At 34.9% G+C, this 18141-nt stretch overlaps 2 protein-coding genes across 4 annotated transcripts in view; both read left to right on the top strand.

Annotated features, from left to right (window-relative positions):
* Window positions 1-2973, top strand: part of LOC109034663 (over compensating males) — a 39634-nt gene extending 36661 nt beyond the window's left edge. For both annotated transcript variants that reach the window (XM_019047917.2, XM_072304770.1), the window contains exon 8: window positions 130-2973. In XM_019047917.2, the coding sequence (XP_018903462.2) occupies window positions 130-207 (78 nt within the window). In that variant the 3' untranslated portion in view covers window positions 208-2973. The remainder of the gene's footprint in view (window positions 1-129) is intronic.
* Window positions 2974-4484: 1511 nt separating this feature from the next.
* lic (dual specificity mitogen-activated protein kinase kinase lic) lies at window positions 4485-17822 on the top strand. 2 transcript variants are annotated; one of them, XM_019047923.2, is made up of 8 exons: window positions 4485-4765; window positions 6042-6203; window positions 7048-7108; window positions 8063-8228; window positions 9277-9513; window positions 10595-10774; window positions 11684-11901; window positions 12861-17822. In XM_019047923.2, exons 2-8 carry the CDS (start codon window positions 6197-6199, stop codon window positions 12991-12993), a joined length of 1002 nt encoding a protein of 333 aa, XP_018903468.1. In that variant the 5' UTR covers window positions 4485-4765; window positions 6042-6196; the 3' UTR covers window positions 12994-17822. The 2 variants fall into 2 exon arrangements, with proteins under 2 accessions (XP_018903468.1, XP_072160874.1); XM_072304773.1 differs by having other exon boundaries at window positions 4485-4659.
* The last annotated feature ends 319 nt before the right edge of the window (window positions 17823-18141 follow it).

Below are 18141 nucleotides of genomic sequence, written 5' to 3' on the forward strand. Positions count from 1 at the left end.
TTTGCAATGCAACCGAAGCACATGGTTTGAGTTACACAGTTTTCATATGCCATATTATGAAGAAAGTAGTAATTCCTGCTCACGTGTTTATTTCCTCTAATAATTAAGTATTTAATTCCAATTTTTCAGGAGTCAAGTAATGTTGAAACTTCAGGAGGTTTCAACATTATAAGCAGCATTTTAAGCAAGAATTTAAGTGGATTATAAGCAGCATTCAACTGTGTTCATTTACCTGGATCAGATCTCAGTATTCTCAACTCCTTTCACTATTGTTTGGTAAACTAAGTTATAGTTCTGTAATATCATAGTTTATTTCCTTTTATTTTTGTATCCTCTTGTTCTTGGGAATCAAGATTGCTCTATTTTCGTTTGTCCTTAATTTAATTTTCACTAATCCTTGCTAATATCTAAATCAGTCAAATCACTTCTTAAGCAAAGTGAAATTGACTTCCTGATTGTTTGTTTTAAATTGTTTGGGCGGTGCTCGAACCCCATTTGGACTTGTGTCTCGGCTTACGGTGCTATGCAATGCCTTGATATTAATCAATGTTCACAATTTGAACCAACAGCTTGGGTTCACTTGATCGAAAGTTCAAAAACCTGAAGTTTGCCGGAGGATTCCTCATATTTTAAGGAGTAGTAATATTGTAGGCTAACTAGTCAAGCTGTCAGTCATCACTACTTGGGGAGTATACCTTAGATGTAGATTGTACCTCTCTGTACTGATATCTTTTCTTTCTGGTGAATCAGCCCCAAAAGAGTTATGCGCATATTTGGCATGAAAGTTTGATCAAGATGGTGAACTTAAAAATGAATTTCTCTCTATCGATCTCTTTTACGATAATCGTCTCTTTTGGTTTTTAGTTTTCTAGTGTAATTTAATTTAATCTTGTCTCTGAAGGAATGTCTCACCTCTTGGTCTCATCTGAAACCTGAAAGGAGGGCTTTATACCACTGCTCCAATTTTTAGACTTGAGGCAATTGAGTCTGATCCAATTGTTAGGCAGTTTAAATTATTGATGTCAGTTTATCCTAACGAAGAAGTCAAAACCAATCGTAGTCTATTGTTTTGTTTAGTATGTTGATTAGTAATATGCTGCAGCCTTCTTATAGCCGGTGAATTTTCCTCAGTTGTCCAGTTTTTACGTCCACCTGTGACTTTCTCGGTGCTGTTAAGTAAATGTTGATAATACTGTACTAATGAGAGGATCTCTAACCCGTAACTCGATTATTATCATTTTTTTAGACTTCTGATAATTCTTCAAAAGAGAAAAATATGGTCAAAACGCAAAACTTGACCAATAATTTCCAAGATTAGTCGACCTGTGTATTGAATTCTGCGGTCCTTTTTCTCCTCTCGATGGCCCAGAAAGATGTCAAAGACTTCAGAATAAAGAAAATAAATTCTCAATCGAAGTATTGTTTTGATTCATTTGTGACCCTGTTAGGAGGAGATTTTTAAATCAGTAGATTTTCAATTATTTATCTGTTTTAACATTTATCATTTTAACTTGACTTTTTCCCTCTCTTGCATCATTCGTCATTTGGTGTCACATTTTTTTTTATTTTCCCTACAAGAAATTTGCAAGTAGCTATGCCAACTCCTTTATTTCCTCCTACTATGTTATAGTTGCTCATATTTCTTCCTGTGATTGACCAGTGTAACCTTAGTTTCAAGCGTATTCCATACAAACTATTTGCCAAGAGACTTAAATTAGAATGTAATTGTGCTGAAAATCTGTCTATGCAAATTTTTAGATCCTTTTTCACTAGATGCAGATGTTCCAATATAATTCTTCAGTGATTATTGTACTTTTTTAAAAACTTGGAAATGTCCAATCAGATAAAAGTTTCTACAATTTAGCTTTTAGTGTGTTTTATCAAAGTCGGCGAGACAATAACTTCGAAGGTCTTATAGGTGTCGTCAGATAAGTTGACCATTCTTTACTCTCGGTTTGCAAGCGTTTTTGCGTCTATACTATCCACATGAAAACAACAGACTCTCGCAGAAGCAAGAACACAAGCTTAGACAAGTTTCTTTAATACTTTCAAACTTTGTAACACTTTAACTTTCAGCCACATGGAAGTCACAACCATATAAAAGTCGCAAAATAATAACTGATGAGTAGTTTTTTTACAATATGATCATGAGACGGATGTTTTCAAGGTGGATAATAGCAAACGCCGCTTTGTGCAGAAGCCTGAATTCATCGTCTGTGCTTGCCAACGGAAAGTAAATAATGGTCGACTTACCTGGCGACACCTCTACAGGGCCCCTTTTTTTCATGATTTGATTTAATTTTCAACTCTTACTGCTCACTCTTTTGGGCATTATATTTTCAATATGAATTAACGGCGCTATCAAGGGATTTGGTACTCTCTCACGCAGTACCATTTTACTGTCCTTCTATTTGTTTGTTATTCTCTAAGTTAAAAATGTATTCTTTTTCAGGATACTTTGTTGTTCTTTTCTGTGTTTATTTTTTGTTATTACTTTATGTACCATAAATTAAGTATTTCGTGTAAGATTTTTTTGTAATTTAATCAATGACTTTTTTTTAAAATTCGTGATAGCTCTCCAACTTTCAGTAATTTTCTTTATTGAATTTTTACTGTCCTCTCTTTCACGTATTTTCTTTTATATATCCATAGGTTTTTTTGTTCGAAAGGAAAATCTATTCGGCTAAACTTTTTTCCTGTTCTATTTTGGAACAATCTGTAGAGGCTACAGTACTTTTTTCCAAGGGAATATTAAACCTTTCATTCTTTGTTTTATTTTTAAGCTCTGTGTTTTCCGAAAATTAAGCTGTAAGTTTAGTTCTTAAATTTTGAAATGTCTTGTACCTTGTTAAGGAAGATTTGTTGACTCTGCCCTGTTATATTTTTTTAATTCCTCATATGATTTTTAACCATATTGGTTATTGTAAAGTGTATATAAGCAATTAAAACAGAATTAAAATTTTCTTCAAACTATTTGAGTTTGTGTTGTTTGTTATACTGAAAACTGTGTGCTATGAGTTTCTCCTGAGCAGATATGCATAAGAGAAGCTTAAGATGCTTTTACAGATAGGTAATCCGAAAATATTAATCCCTTTTCATATAATATTCAGATCAATGCATTCCACTCACGAGATTTCGACAGCAGTAGGTTTCTAGCGATTGGAGTTGAGCTTGTATTTGACAATTAAATCGAAGTTGTATTGTGAAAAAAAAATGTATCTTGATCGCGACATTTCATAAGGGCCACATACATAGTCTAGTTCGACGCTTGTTAAATTTTGATAATATTTGATATGATGTTCCTCACTCCAACTCCTATTTATGGTTCTACTACCTATAACTACCCTCTCATAAAAATTGTATTCTGATAGTGAACAAATGAGCCAGAATTGAAATGAAGAATGTGACAGTAAGTAAGAGAATTTGTAGAAGAATTATTGTTCTCCACTCAAGTAGGCACCTGTTAATCAAATCAACGAATCGGTCTGCTAAACAACTTCTTACCCCCTAAAATGCTAAGTAAATTAAGCTACATGCACCATAAGATGTTCATCACACCCCATGGTTTTTTTGCAAAATATTGAGGACCTTATGTTAATGCGTAGGTAATAGTGATAAATAAGCACCTTACTTTCATCGTAAATTCTTGTGAGTTCAACTCTAACTTTTTAAACTAACGCAAATTTTTTAGGTATAACATTTTCCAATATTCTAAATACGAGTATTAAGAAAACTATAATAAACTTCGACTTGTTGTTATTTCCTTCAAATGCCTTCTTGAAACCCTCTACATTTTTTGAAAATCTTAAATCTTGAAAAATTTTTGAAAATCTTTGAGTGTCGAGAATTTTTTTTTGAACTCTTAATAAGTAAATATTTTCAATTTTTTTTTAAATATTTAGAAAATAGTTTAGAACTTTTTTAAATGTTTTGAAAGTCTTTCAAATGAAGCATTTTTCAAATCGTCTGAAAATCTCTCAAATATTTCGCTCTCGTATATCTCACGCTAATTTTTGCATCTAATAATGCAGCAATACCTCAAGCGATTGTTTAAATCATTAGGGGAGCCATCAATGTACTTACAGAGAGGAAGCCTTACATTGACACATTGACGCATACTTTGGGAAATATTTTATAACTGGGGGCCTGCGAGGTACCGCAGAATCCTGGGTGAGCTTGCGCAAGCTCTTTTGGGAACCAGTCGATTTGACAACGCTGCTGTCCATGGATTTTCATTCATAAAACCTGTTTTGAACCAGTGGGCCCACTCTTTTCCTCCAGTATTACCTACGCTCTGGTAATATCGAAAACCCAGCTGGAAGACACTTCATCACTTCAACGAGCAGGTTACCAAATTATTGCTCTTGGGTTATTGTTCGAGATTTAGAATTTTCCAAGAATTTCCCAGGTACATACTCGGGGAGTGATAATTTAATGCAATATTCGACAACACTGTTTGAAGGTAAACTTCCACCACCAAACCTAACCTAACTTCTCAATGAACTTTCAGTTTCCGACATTGGGTCGCTCGCCTTTATATTTTGCAGATTTACTCTTTGTGTCGTTATTTGATAAGGAAAAATAATTTGCTTATTCGTACTGGAAGCTCAGCCGCCGTGAAAGTCCATGTTTGTTGTGCTCGATCATGTGAATAACTGTGTAAGTGATGATTTCTCTCAAGCATCTTTCTAAAAACTGTGCTCTTCTTGGATAAAATTAGAATGTGGCCATGAAATCAGATTTTTCCCCTTATATCAAATTACAGGTGTGTTGAAATCTGTGATTCTGTTTTCTATCAGCAGATATTGGTACGCACATCGAATGTTTAGACCTCAGCGATTTACTATTTTGTTAACTCTAAACTCTGGTGTAGGATGAACCCCTTGCATGGTAATTAGCCAGAAACCAGCATATATTTATGAACATTCTTCTCTTACTCAGCTCATATCCACTTATTAATCACCTGTTTCAAACAGGTTCTCCCTACTCACTTGGCCAATTTCCTCTTAATGCACTTAAGCCTGCTACATAAAGTGTCGATCGCCTTGTGAGTGATAATGCTTTGCGCACATTGCATCACCTATCTTATCGAACTCATATCATTAGTTAATATCTTGGCGGATAAATTGATAATTTGAAATTCTTTCACTTCGTCTCTACTCAGTAGGTTTGGAAGTGGGCGCTTGCATGACTTAGTCTGTGAGCTGGGCAGACAAAATCGAACTCGCCTTTCCCATGAATTGAAAAGCGAGCTGTGTCGAATATAGCAAAATCAAAATTTTCTCAAGTCTCAAGATGGCTGGCTGAAACCCTAAACAAAGCCCAGTTTTATTTATTTAAAAACAGATTGAACCTTATGGAGTTCGATAGAGTCTGCCATCGAGGAAAAGGGAGGATTCACTTACTTTTTCTCAAGATGAATCAAGTGTCGGTCAGATCCTTTCCGTATAGTGTGATATATTCAACTCTCATCATTTTTTTGCAAGTGCACCTTAACTTTATCAAATGGAACTTGTTGGTGATTTTATTATCTGATTTTGTACTATGAAGTAATATCTTTAGATCCATTTGCCATGAGGCACCTGTAAAGGAAGGCCAATTATTCTCCGAAGTTTATTTGCCTGTTAATAACATAGAACTAGGAAATAAAGAAAAGAAAAATTAATTGGGAACTGGATGATAAAGTCAGGTTAATGATGCGTTCTTACTAGTGCGCAAGCTTAACACAAACATCTCTCCAAGGAGCGCATGGACTGTAACAGTTACTAGAAAAACAGTTTAATCGTTCGTAATGTTTTAAAATATTACCATGCAGATTTCCATTACGCGAAAGAGGAAGGTAATGATAATTTTCAACCTTTCACACCTAGATGTAGGTGGTTTCAATGTAGCCTCCATATTCCCACAAATTTGTAAATATTCCAAGTATGCAAGGCGGACTGTAACGTCCATTGTCTTGACACACTACTGTACAGTTTATTATATTTACTTTTCTCCTCAGACTTACTTTATTTTCAATTTTTTTTTTTGCATTCCAACAGGCATGGTTGAGTGGTTTTCTCTGAAGGAGGAACTTCGCTGAAATTCAAAGGCAATGCAAAGATTAATGTGAGGTGCTAGAAAGCTAAGCATCCAAGAATCAGCAGTGTATTTCAATCCTTCGTTGTTTTTCTGTTCTATCAATTGAAGTCGCATCATGTCAGGTAAACTATGCAGTATACTTACAAGGGGAGGTCACCAGGTGTCTTGCCTAGATTTTGATAGGAGTGCACCCTGAAGTTTCTACCCCCTGAACTATCTGACCCTAGGTATTTTGTTGTTTTTCCAAATGGGCTTCGGAAGAGCCCCCAAAAAATCCAAAATATTTGAAAAGTTTTGCTTGCTAAAATGTCAAATTAACATCCTCGTACCGTATTGTATAGCACTGAAACAGTGTAGAAGCTAAAGGTATGTGCTTGGACTGGGAGATCTCTGGTTCAAAGCCCGGCAAACCCTTTATAACTTTAATGGCTTCTATGAGGCTATGCTTGATTTTTTCATATTTCCTCCCAGTTATTAATTAATGTAGATGAAATTTGTTATTTTTTACTCTTAAATCAAATTAGAAAAATTTTTGGTGTCCACCTAGCACTAGATAAACTGCAATGAGGAAACATGTACTTTCATTTCCTGTTTAGTGATCCATTCTTATGGTAAATTCATTCCAGATTTTTTCTGTCAGAATGATTTGGATTGCATTTTGCAAGAAGGAACCAAGAGCATTCCAGTGCTGCTAGGATTATGCAAGTTACATTCTTTGAAATAAAAGTATTGCAATCATGTAAAAAATTAAAGTTTCAAAGGTAATTTTCGTCTTGAATTTATATCTAATTGGGAGTAAATATAAGACTTGTTTAGATGATCAGTTATATTTGCAATGTAAAGAACGTTGCACAATGTGAGGAACATTTGAACGCTCTTGGTTCCTTTTTGCAATCCATTTACAACTCATCCGCAATGAAGACTGCAAGTTATTTCAGTCATTAATGCATGTGTTTTATTTTATAGGCCCAAGAAGGATGAGAAGACCCAATTTAAAAGTAATGGTACCAGATGAAGCTCCTGTTATGTAAGTTCCAAAAAGATTAATTATTTTTAAAAATAATTAATACAGTATGAGCCCAGTAAATCGAGGTAATGGCAATAAAAGGAGGAAACGCAACAATGAAAGGGCAGCTTTAAAAACGTATGCACCTAGTGACATTCGCCATCACCCAATGTTTGCAATTTTTCAAAAATTCTGTAAATGTTAATTAGTCTGTAGTGTTTAATTTTCCAGGACTGGGAAAGAATTTGAAATGCTTATTAATGACAAAAATTTAATTTGGGTGAAAAACGACTCTGTGGTCAAATCTGTAGCCTACCCCTATTTCCATCCTGTTTGTTTTTAATTTTTCCTGGATCCATAAAGTATTAATGCAAGGTAAACAGAACTCAACTGTCTATGAAACATCTTTTGAGAATGATTTTCATAACTTTCTTCAGTTTGAAGGAGGACAACCTTTCAAAAAGTGTAGGAGCATTTACTTCATTTTTGCTGGGATAATCTTACTTGCTAAGTAATCTCTCAGAAAACAATCTCCTTCATCCAGTATGGCCACTTTCCTTGGTTCGCCCCTTTCCGAAGTAGCAAGTGTAAGAAGACAAAGAAAGTTGAAAGGGGAAAAAAAAACATATTTCCAATACAGTATTAAAATAAAGATCCATTCCATCTTAGGAGTAACCGATTTTGCAGAACTGAATGAGGATCTAATTAATCGGGATCAGAGGCGGATCCAGCAATTTGGCAACGCCAGATTCCCTCCATTTAAACCTATGTTAAATAATCAATTTTCGTCCGAGCATTTGGCCCCTCCAGGAATCGATACATTTCCATACTTAGTATTAAATTGAGAAGAACAATGTTTCCAATTTATTGGATCTGCCAATGATCAGGATGCTCATTTTTGCGGCAAAGTATTTTGAAAACCTAATTTTCTTGCTCTATCAAAAGTTTTTTAAAACCCTTTTGTTTCTTTCGCAGGAATCTTCCTCCAAACCTAGACAGGAGAACAACGATCACCATCGGTGATCAGACATTTGTTGTTGAAGCTGATGATCTGGAAAAAATATGTGACCTAGGACGTGGGGCATACGGTGTTGTTGAAAAAATGCGTCATGTTTCAACTGGGACTATAATGGCTGTGAAAGTAAGTTGCCTAGTCAGCCAAACAATGCGAAATCTATGACATGAATAGTGGTATCTTGTAGTTATTTCATCTTGTGACCTGAAAATTATGCACAGTTAACTTTTAAGATTTTAAATTTTAAAACATTTTAAATGAAGCTTAATGTCTCGCAGAAAAATTCAGTGAGCATACAGTCAATCCTTTCTATTTACGTATGCAAGTAGTAAAAGTTTGCCAGGTGCAAAGCCGGAAAAGAAATTGCCAAAAACAAATGATGATAAATAATCAAAAAATGATGTGCCTTTTTTTCGTAGCAAACATGAATTTAGAGTAGGTAGTAGAAACAAATGGTACCTACAGGCCATCATTTTTCCTTTTTTCACCATTATCATAGTGGACCAACGAATTAGATTTTGTCTGGCTTTAAGATATGCCACAATGCCTCTCAAATGAGCCGTCCTAAAAAAAATTTGTACCAGTATCAATTAATGTATTCAGCTAATCTTGAATTTTCTGATTAACTCACTTTTTTTTAAGTCCCATATTGGATAAAAATTTCTCAATATAATAGCTATTTTAAGCCATTAGCGGCTCATCTTAAGGTGCTTTTAACGAATTTTAAATTTATAAGCCAATTGTAAAAAAAGGAAGAACGAAATCACCAACTTATTTCGTATGCCACTTTTGTTACTGTGAGATCATAGATATGTGCCTGTGCCCACAACCAGATTAAAGCAGGCCAGAGGGGAGAATCAGTTGGGCCACCTAGTTTTCCAGCTGACTGTTTAACAAGTCTTTGTCCTCCTTCAACTCGTCGATTTCCAATTGCTCAAGTAAATTCAATTTTCTACTTTTGGCGCATGCATGCAACAATTTCATGGTACATTCCTCTAGTTTGTGCCTGGTTTCTGCCCGGTTTCCGTTACAAGGTTGCTGAGTGCCAATTTTCCATTTTCCTCTATTTGGCAATATTAAAATAGCGATTGACTGTAACAGAAATTTGCCAACCGTTCTAGGCAGAGCGGTCAAAATACAATGACTCTTAATATGCTGACTAATTTTTTTCCAGAGAATTGCCGTCACAGTAAACACTTTGGAACAGAAGCGGCTTCTGACAGACCTGGATGTATCGATGAGATCATCTGACTGTCCTTACACTGTCCAATTCTATGGTGCTTTATTCAGGGAAGGGGATGTCTGGATTTGTATGGAAGTGATGGACACCAGTTTAGATAAGTTCTACCCAAAAGTCTATAAAAATAATAGGTCGATTCCAGAGAACATTCTTGGAGCCATCACAGTAGCTGTAAGTTCACTCGATCTTCTTCTAAAGTTTCAAAATATGTTTTTCCATGCAGGTGATTGTTGACAAAAGGGAGGCAATCAGTTCAACAATTATGTTTTAGCTCATTTCAATCAGTTTTATAGTGCAAGAAGTGAAGCTACTTCAGACAATATACGAATTCGCTTCGACTTATCAAAAGTTTGCCTCAGTATACAATGACATGGTATAATATTTGTATTGCATTTTGCAAAGAGAAACCAAGAGCATTCCAATGCTGCTAAGATTGTGCAACTTACAATCTTTGTAATAAAATCACTGACATTATGCAAGAAGTTAAATTTTCAAAGGTAATTTTTGTCTTGAATTTATAGTTTATTGGGAATAAGGATGAAATTTAATTAAATGATCAGTCTATAGTTGCAAGGTTAAAAAGTTGCACAATCTTAGCAACAATGGTCTAGGATAAGAGTTTAACAAAACATATAAATTGCAATTGTAAAATAAACTAGTTAGTTTTTATCTTAAAATTGTACAGAAGTACAAGGTTTGATCAGGTTGTATTATTGAAATTCTTGTGGTTCCTTTTTGTAAAATGCAATCCATCTCTTGTTTTATTTACATAATACAAATAAACTCAATTGAGGATTTCTACAATGTCAAAACTGACAGATCAGTAATAAATATAAGCTGCTAAACGATGCTTTGTGTAAAATTGATTCCCTGGCTTCCCGCCTGGATATTTTTGGTTTTTGGCAATTATGATAAGAGATACTTTCAGCGAATTTTTTTCAAGTAGCTTTACAGCACAACCAACTGTGGTGACTGTTTTTTCAGTGCCTACCACCAGTGTTCTGCCCTCCACCTTAAATTTTAGAAGCCACCTGGACCGAAAAGTTCATTTTTAAAAAGTATCACTTTACTATTAGTTTGCTTATAAATTTAAAAAAAAAAGGGGGGGGGGGAACTCTTAAACAGATGTATCGTTCGCCTACTCATCTCACCTGACAGTCAGGAGATACTGATTAGATTGGAATTCTTTTTGACTACTTTTCCCTCTCTATTTCAAGGGCTTGTTTATCAATAATTTTGTACTGTTTTTCAGGTTGTGAGTGCATTAGATTACTTATATGCTAAGCTGCGTGTCATTCATCGAGATGTAAAGCCGTCCAATATTTTAATCAGTCGCAACGGAGCTGTCAAAATGTGTGATTTTGGGATCTCAGGTTACCTTGTTGATTCGGTTGCCAAAACTATTGATGCTGGCTGCAAACCCTATATGGCTGTAAGTGAACAATTTTGTTTTCCTTTCTCACCATCCGTACTCACAAATATTTGCAAATCATATGGTATTGCACTACAAGGGATATTGCAGATACAAGAGATGAGAGAGAAGCTTTGGGAAAAATTGTCTCGAATCTCATTTAAGTCAGTCTTACTCATTAACTAAGTGCCCTGGCTTCTCACCTCCTATGTTCTCCGACATTCTATTTTGTTTTCTATAAGATGACCTTTTCGTTCATCTTACGCAAAGTTTCTATTGAGTTTTACAAACTAAAGATGAGCTAAAAGCTAATTTGTAAAGTAATTTTTGTGCAATTTACCTAAAATTTTCTCAAGGACAGGGCTTAAAAAGTTTAAAGTATGTAATTTGAAGAGAATAATAATGTATAAGACTCTTTTGCTTTATTTATTTTATTAAAATTGAACAAGTTTCAAGGGCGCTACCCTCATCCTCAGGGATAATCCGCGATGGGTTATTGGGTCAGCTGCGAGTTACTGCTGAGGATGAAGGCAGAGCCCCCGAAATACGTTCAATTTCAATGAAGTAAATAGTGCAAGTGAGTCCTATACATTATTACTTTTTACGTATTAAACTTGTTCTGACTTCAAAAGTGTTTCTACATAATTTGAAGAGAGTTTAAGAATGCTCCAGTGCAAAATTTACTTTGAAAATAAAATGAAATAGGTTTTGTAACAGCAAGAAACCCTCCTAAATGAGCACAAAATCGCCATCGTGATGCCTACACTAATAAAAACATTTTAACTGCTCTATAGTTCATTCTGCGAAAAATTCTCGGATTCTTTAAAATAATCATATAAATTTGATATCCTGGATTATCGATCAGCAATTAAATTGTAGGAGTGTCGTAATTATTTGGTTCGTTCACTCATTTGCTCATTCGTTTTTCAGCCAGAACGTATTGATCCCACCGGAAACCCTGCCAACTACGACATTCGAAGTGATGTTTGGAGTTTAGGGATTTCTCTAATAGAATTAGCCACGGGCAGATTTCCGTACGACAGTTGGGGCACTCCATTTGAGCAGTTGAAACAAGTAGTCAAAGATGACCCTCCAGCACTCCCGCCTGGAAAATTCTCAACGCAATTTGAAGATGTCATCCTTAAGTGGTAAGACTATGTCCGTTAGTGGAAGTTTATGATCAGTTTGAGCCCATTAAATCGGTGATTAGTAGAGACTCCACATACAGAGTTGCAATAGTAAGAGAATACTGGGAATGTCAGGGAATTTTAAAAGTCAGGAAAGAAGACAAAAGCGCCAAGAAAAAATTGTTAAGTCACCTTTATTTGCTATCTAGAACGGGTTTGAAGAGATAAGGTTCCATCAAGAGATATTGCGTGAAAACAATTTCAAATTATGTTTTTTTAACAGAAACTCAACAAAAAAAAAAAACACTAAGAATGTTGTCAGAATACCATAAGTAATAGGATGATAGAATAGTGCTAGGTCCATATTTTGGGGGAAATCAAAGTAAAAAAATAAAATATTAACAAGAGGTACGTTCGTTATGGACAACAGAGAAAAAACTGACGAGGTTTCCATTTGGTTAACTGCTCCAACTGCTTGTCACGTGACTCATGGCGGCAGCACACCCAGTTTTAGGTTACGTATACTCAACAATCCAGCTCCGCAGGCCCTAAGGGTGCTACGGTGGATTCCCGCTGAGCTGTTTAGCCGCCATGACAGTCACCGGGTAATAATCACCAACGAGCCAATGTGAGTTCAAGAACGATCATCAAACATTCAGCAACAAAAGGACCGTTGTCTACAAAGAACATACCTATTAGAGTCACAAAATGAACCCTAATGAGTTTATGAATGCAATACTGGGGAGCAGAATGTTCAGTTCAGGCAGATGCATGAGAATATGGACGCGAGAGATACAAATCGGTTTGGGTCTTTTTAGGACTCATCACTACTCATCTGCAGAGCACAGCTGTATTTTTCGTTTTAGAAACTCGGTAAAAATATTCTAATCAATTTTTCTCTTGGCAGACTTCTTTGCTCCATCACTAAAATAATTTTTCATAAATTCCACGGAATAATTTTTTTTTCCTCTATTTTTCAGTTTACAAAAAGACTTTGCTCTCAGGCCCAACTACACAACACTCTTAGCTCACCCGTTCTTACAGACGCATCGGGATTGCGATCAAAGCTATATTGCAGACTTTGTCTCATCCATCCTCGACATCGAAGACTGAACTCTCAAATACATTGAATTCTTTGGCGTTTCATAGACCTGTGTTCCTAAGCTCAAAGACTTTAGCCCAAAACTTCATCAAACATTAGATCTGATTCTTAGTTGTGTTCCTTCGATAGTTGAACCATTTAGATTGACGGATTGTGTTTTCTGTCAAAATTGTAGATATTTTTTTTATATCTTTTGTATTTAAGTTTGCATGATTCCGGTGTTAACGTGTGAAGTACAAACGTAAAACGGTGCCTCATGCAGTGTGACTTTTTTGTCACAGTTTTTAATTACTTAATTTATTCATTTGTATAACACAATTTTCTTCAAATTTTTGACGAAAAAACTTATCGATCAAATATTTTCCTTGATTTTCTGAAAAAGCCATAGTTTATTACTGTTTGAAACCTCTGAAGCTTAGAATTTCTTACACTTTTAAGTATGAATGTTTGATTTTAACATATTTACTGGGTCCTAAAAATATTTAATGTCATGCAAGTACATTATCATAAATTTGTCTCGAGCTTCCTTTTGATGAATTCTATGAAATTTTCGTGGCATGAAAGGAAACACTGCATAAAGAGAAGTGCATGTAGGGATGCAGCGAAGAATGTAAGATTACACTTAAGGTTTGTGGTGTATTATATTTTGAAAAACCGTGCATTTTATTAGCTTTGCAGTTCTTTTTAAAAGGAAAATGGTATACTGCCTCCAATTCAAAGCATACTGCGTACCTTTACCAAACGTTGCCGGATTTCATCAATCAGGTTACATCATTAAAGCAGTTTAAATTCAGCTTTTGTTTCTAGAAAATAAAAACTGTTTTTTTCTACATGAGACTTATTTTGCCACTTGATGTGGCTGTTGCTTTGAAAGTGTTATCACTTTAAAACTTTATGCTCTTTAGCCGGCGGTTTGAGGCATATTTTTTAGGAAGTTGATTTTCTGCACCAAACTGAACTGAAATAATACCAATTCTTTGGTCAAAAAGAAAGTATTTCCCCCCACAAAAAAAGTGGGAGTAATGATGGGCCACTAGACAGGGCAAGTATTAAGGCTCTACGAGGGGGCTCGCCTCAAAACACTTTGTGGTTCAATCCCCCTAAGGGCTTTGCGCCTCAAGCGTTATGCGTTACTCTTGTAATTCCATATTATCGAGTAAGATAAGATGGTGGATTTCTTTATACAAATTTTATAGCAGCAAGATGGGATTTCTTACTCAGCCTAGTGGTATGTTTTTCTAGTTTTTATCATGTTTGTTGTAAAGTTTCTCAGTTCATCAATAGTGTGCTAAAAACTTGAGAGAACTTGAGTGTATTGGAAGCTTTTTGCATCAAATTTGTTGTTATTAATTGAAAAATTTAAACTGCCTGTGCACAATTGATTAGGTAGCAAATCATTGTAATTTTAAAGAAAAACTTTTTGTCCAAGGTTTTTTTCTCATTAATCTTATTGCCAGTTTGCAGTGAAAAAAGACTATAACTGCCCTATTCCATTATATCTATGAAACCCATGAAAAAAGGAAGAAAACCAAACTCCAAGGAAGAAAAAATCATCAAACTTATTTTAGTCAGGTCAAAATTTCTCGTAATTCAACCAAAATTTCCAACATTTGTCATAGCATTCCTACTCTACTTTTTTAAACGGATTTGAACTGTGGATTGTTAGCAAGCTTAAAGTTGATGAACAAATGCTCTTGAATTTTATTAGTGTTATTTGTACTTTTTAACTCAGCATCATTGTATTTTACCTCGTAAGTTAATTGTTATCTTTTAGTTTTACATTTTGTCCGTAGTATAGATGAGCGATTTGAAATTCACGAATGTCCCAAGTTGTCAGTAATGTTAAACATTTTTAAGATAATAGGATGTTAATTGTGTGATGCAGAGAAAAAAATTACTGGAATTGTGAAAATTTCTAACTAAATTTTGAGGAAAAATATTTTCTCAGTTCATTAATCTCAGAAGCTCTTGTTTTTATTCATGATGCAGCTGTTTGAAAACAACTCTTGCTGCCTGTGGCATTTTTTCTGTGAAGTTGAAATACTATCTATTTTAAATCGTAAGTAAGGAGGTGATTGTACTCTTTTCAGGGTGTCCACAGATTTGGAAAACAGGGAATTCCATCAGGTCAGGGTAATCAGGAAAAGACCGGAAATATTCTCAGAGTGCCTTCAATGGGTTTCAGGCTTTTTAAACCAGATCTTTTGTATGTAAAAATCAGCGCTGTCCACAAAATCAAACTGAGAGGATTTAGTTTCAACAAAGGATTGCACTTTTAGTTACCTGAATGATTTAAGTAAGCTTGAAGGAAAATAGGTTCGCGAGTCTCTGTCATCTGCAGTGAAAATAATGTCAAAAATATTGTTCATTTTTAGCTCAACTTGTGCAGATTGTTAATGTGAAAAGTCTGGAAATTTTGATCATTCCCAGAAAAGTCAGAGAATTTGGTCCTACCAAGTTTGTAGACACTCTAGTTCTGAGAACGGCAAAAGCTGCTATCACATCAGCAGTCCCGAACATACAGTCGAATGGTGTGCGCATGTGCAGAGACTCCAGACAGCAAAACACTACTGTCGACTGTCCACTTAGTTCGTGAATGTCATTAATTGTACAGTCGGATTTCTAATGTGATAACAGCTTGACATGTCTATTTTCGATAATTTTGCTGCAATGTGACGTGTGAGATTCAAATAGCGATTTCGACCATATTTTTTTAGTGAGCAGAATGCTTAAATTTACAAAAATGGTAAATTTCAATTTCTCCTTTAAAGTTGAAATCTTTAATGGGTTCTTCGCGTTCTATCTTAAGTATCGATGAAAGTACACATTTTGTGGCGTTAGATTGTCATCTTTCTTTAGTGTTCCATTTTTTAATGAGAGTTTCTGCGAAGAAGGAAATGAAGCGTTCTCGTTTTGATCTTTGTATGAACTAGCGCAGAAGCCTTTAAAATACTAGGCTGGAGTCAAAAATTTGTTCTCTTCCTAAAGGGTGCTTAGCAAGATTGCACATTTTAAGGAAATCGTAAAGTCCTTTGTATTTTGATCTACCCGGAATTCAAAAATTCCCTCGAATTTGTTATTTATCTAGTCCTACAGCTTCAACATTCAAGTGCCAAATTATGCAAGAAGGAATATTTAGAAAAAATGTAAATTATGCTTATTGTCCTTGCATAAACCATTCATGCCATTGTAATTAATTGAATTATTTCCTCATAAAAGGGGGGAGGGGTCCAGTATGATTATGCACAACGCATTAAGTGACAGTCTTGATGGCATTATGATTGCATTACACAGTAAAATTCAATTACTCTCCCAAGATAATTTTTTGCACATTAATAAAATAGGTTTTTTATTCCTTATTGGTATTAATCGGATGAGCATGTTGTAATAAAGAGACGCAGGGAGGTCACAAGTACTAACATCTCAAGAAAGTTAATGAAAATCACCTGTTTGTGGTGTAAAAGTTCAGTTATAAAAAAAATTGTCCCACAATGGAACTCTAGACAAGATGCAAAATTAAGGATTTTGATCTATGTTTTCTCATCAAAATTTCATGTAGAACACGATTATTGTAGAACATTATTGTTGTACATAATTGAATCAGTGAGAACGAAAATTAAAATTTTGAAGAGTTAACACCTACCAGAATGCTTACTTAAATTCGCACATTTTCTGTTGGTCCATCATTTCAAGCCTGTTGCATCACACTCTTGACTCAATTGTAGCCCTCAGGAAGAAAAAAATGAGTAAAAGCACACTCACTGCCACGAAGTTTTGCAAATCTGTTCTGTTCCGTACCCCCCCCCCCCCCCTCCTATGAATAAAGCATACCAAAATTATTTGCTGAAAATGACATTAGAAGCCTTGTTGGTTATCTTCTCATTGCTGTAGTTGCTTTTCGGTTGAATTATGTATTTTCTCGCTTTTGTTTTAAAAAAAAAGAAGAAAACCTAGCGAGGTTGAGTTTTTAAATTGTAACTACAAATTTTCACATTCATGTTTTTTTAAGTTAAAATATTCCGTATTCAGCCAATCAACTTAGTTAGAAAAACCCTACTCAAAACAAAATCAAGGACGTTTAACTTAATTTGGACGGTTCCCATTCACTTAATATTTAAAATTAAACGGTAGACGTCATGTTTTATTTCATTTTAGCCAATGATATCATTGTAGAAGTGGTGGTTCTATTAGTTATAATTATCAACCAGTCAAAATGTTACTTGTACCTCCTTTCAAGCTAATTAAATTTTTGTTTTTAATGTAAAATATGAACATTTGAGACAAGTAATTACTTAATAATTCTCTCTAAGAATCATTGAATTAGTGCCCAGTCCTGAATCAAGATATGCTGGTCATGAGAAAGGATAGTTGATAACAGTGCAATTTTTGTTGAAGTGATGATATTTTATTGGTTTATCTATTTTTTTAAATGCTTGTTAGTTTTATAAAAAAGAATGATGCATTTGGTTTTGAAGAAACTAGGTGTAGTGAGGATGGTTAAGTAAATTGTTCGGTTAATTTGAACATAAGTATTTATTGTAATTCGATTTTTATAATTTTCAGATTACAATCAACATTAACAAAAACCAGGAAGATTATCTCATGTTGCGAAAGTGAACAGTGCCTCGGTTAATTGTTTTTGTGTCTATATTTGCCATTGCTCTCAGGGGACTGAAGGCAATGGTTGCCGCAGTGTTTTATTTTTTTACTTGTGTCAAAGAAAGTTCTGGATCATAGATAAACCTTTTCTGTTTTCCTTTGTGTAGATACTCATATAGAAGAGAAAAAGGAAAAAAAATCAAAACTTGTGAAATAAATATAGAAATCCGTCTCATCCCCATATTCTGGTTCTCATTCTGACCCTTATTCGCTCCAGGGGTGTGGTCTCTCCACCCACCACATTTACAAGCAACTGGAACTTGTACGTAGTAATGGATTATACAGGGTTATTCAAATGTCCTGCACCACTAGCATCAGACATCACATCTTGACGGTGTAAGTCGGCAGTCACATAACTCGGTCTGCGACGTCGCAGACTTCCTTTGATACCTTATTTTTTTAACAGAAAACTACTCAATGGCCATTCTTTAAAATTGCCATGATTTTTCTTCTCTGTGCGAAGAAAATTTTGCAAAAACAAGGAATCATGTCAATGTGTT

The sequence above is a fragment of the Bemisia tabaci genome, chromosome 9, assembly GCF_918797505.1.
Source record: "Bemisia tabaci chromosome 9, PGI_BMITA_v3".
NCBI lineage: Eukaryota > Metazoa > Arthropoda > Insecta > Hemiptera > Aleyrodidae > Bemisia > Bemisia tabaci.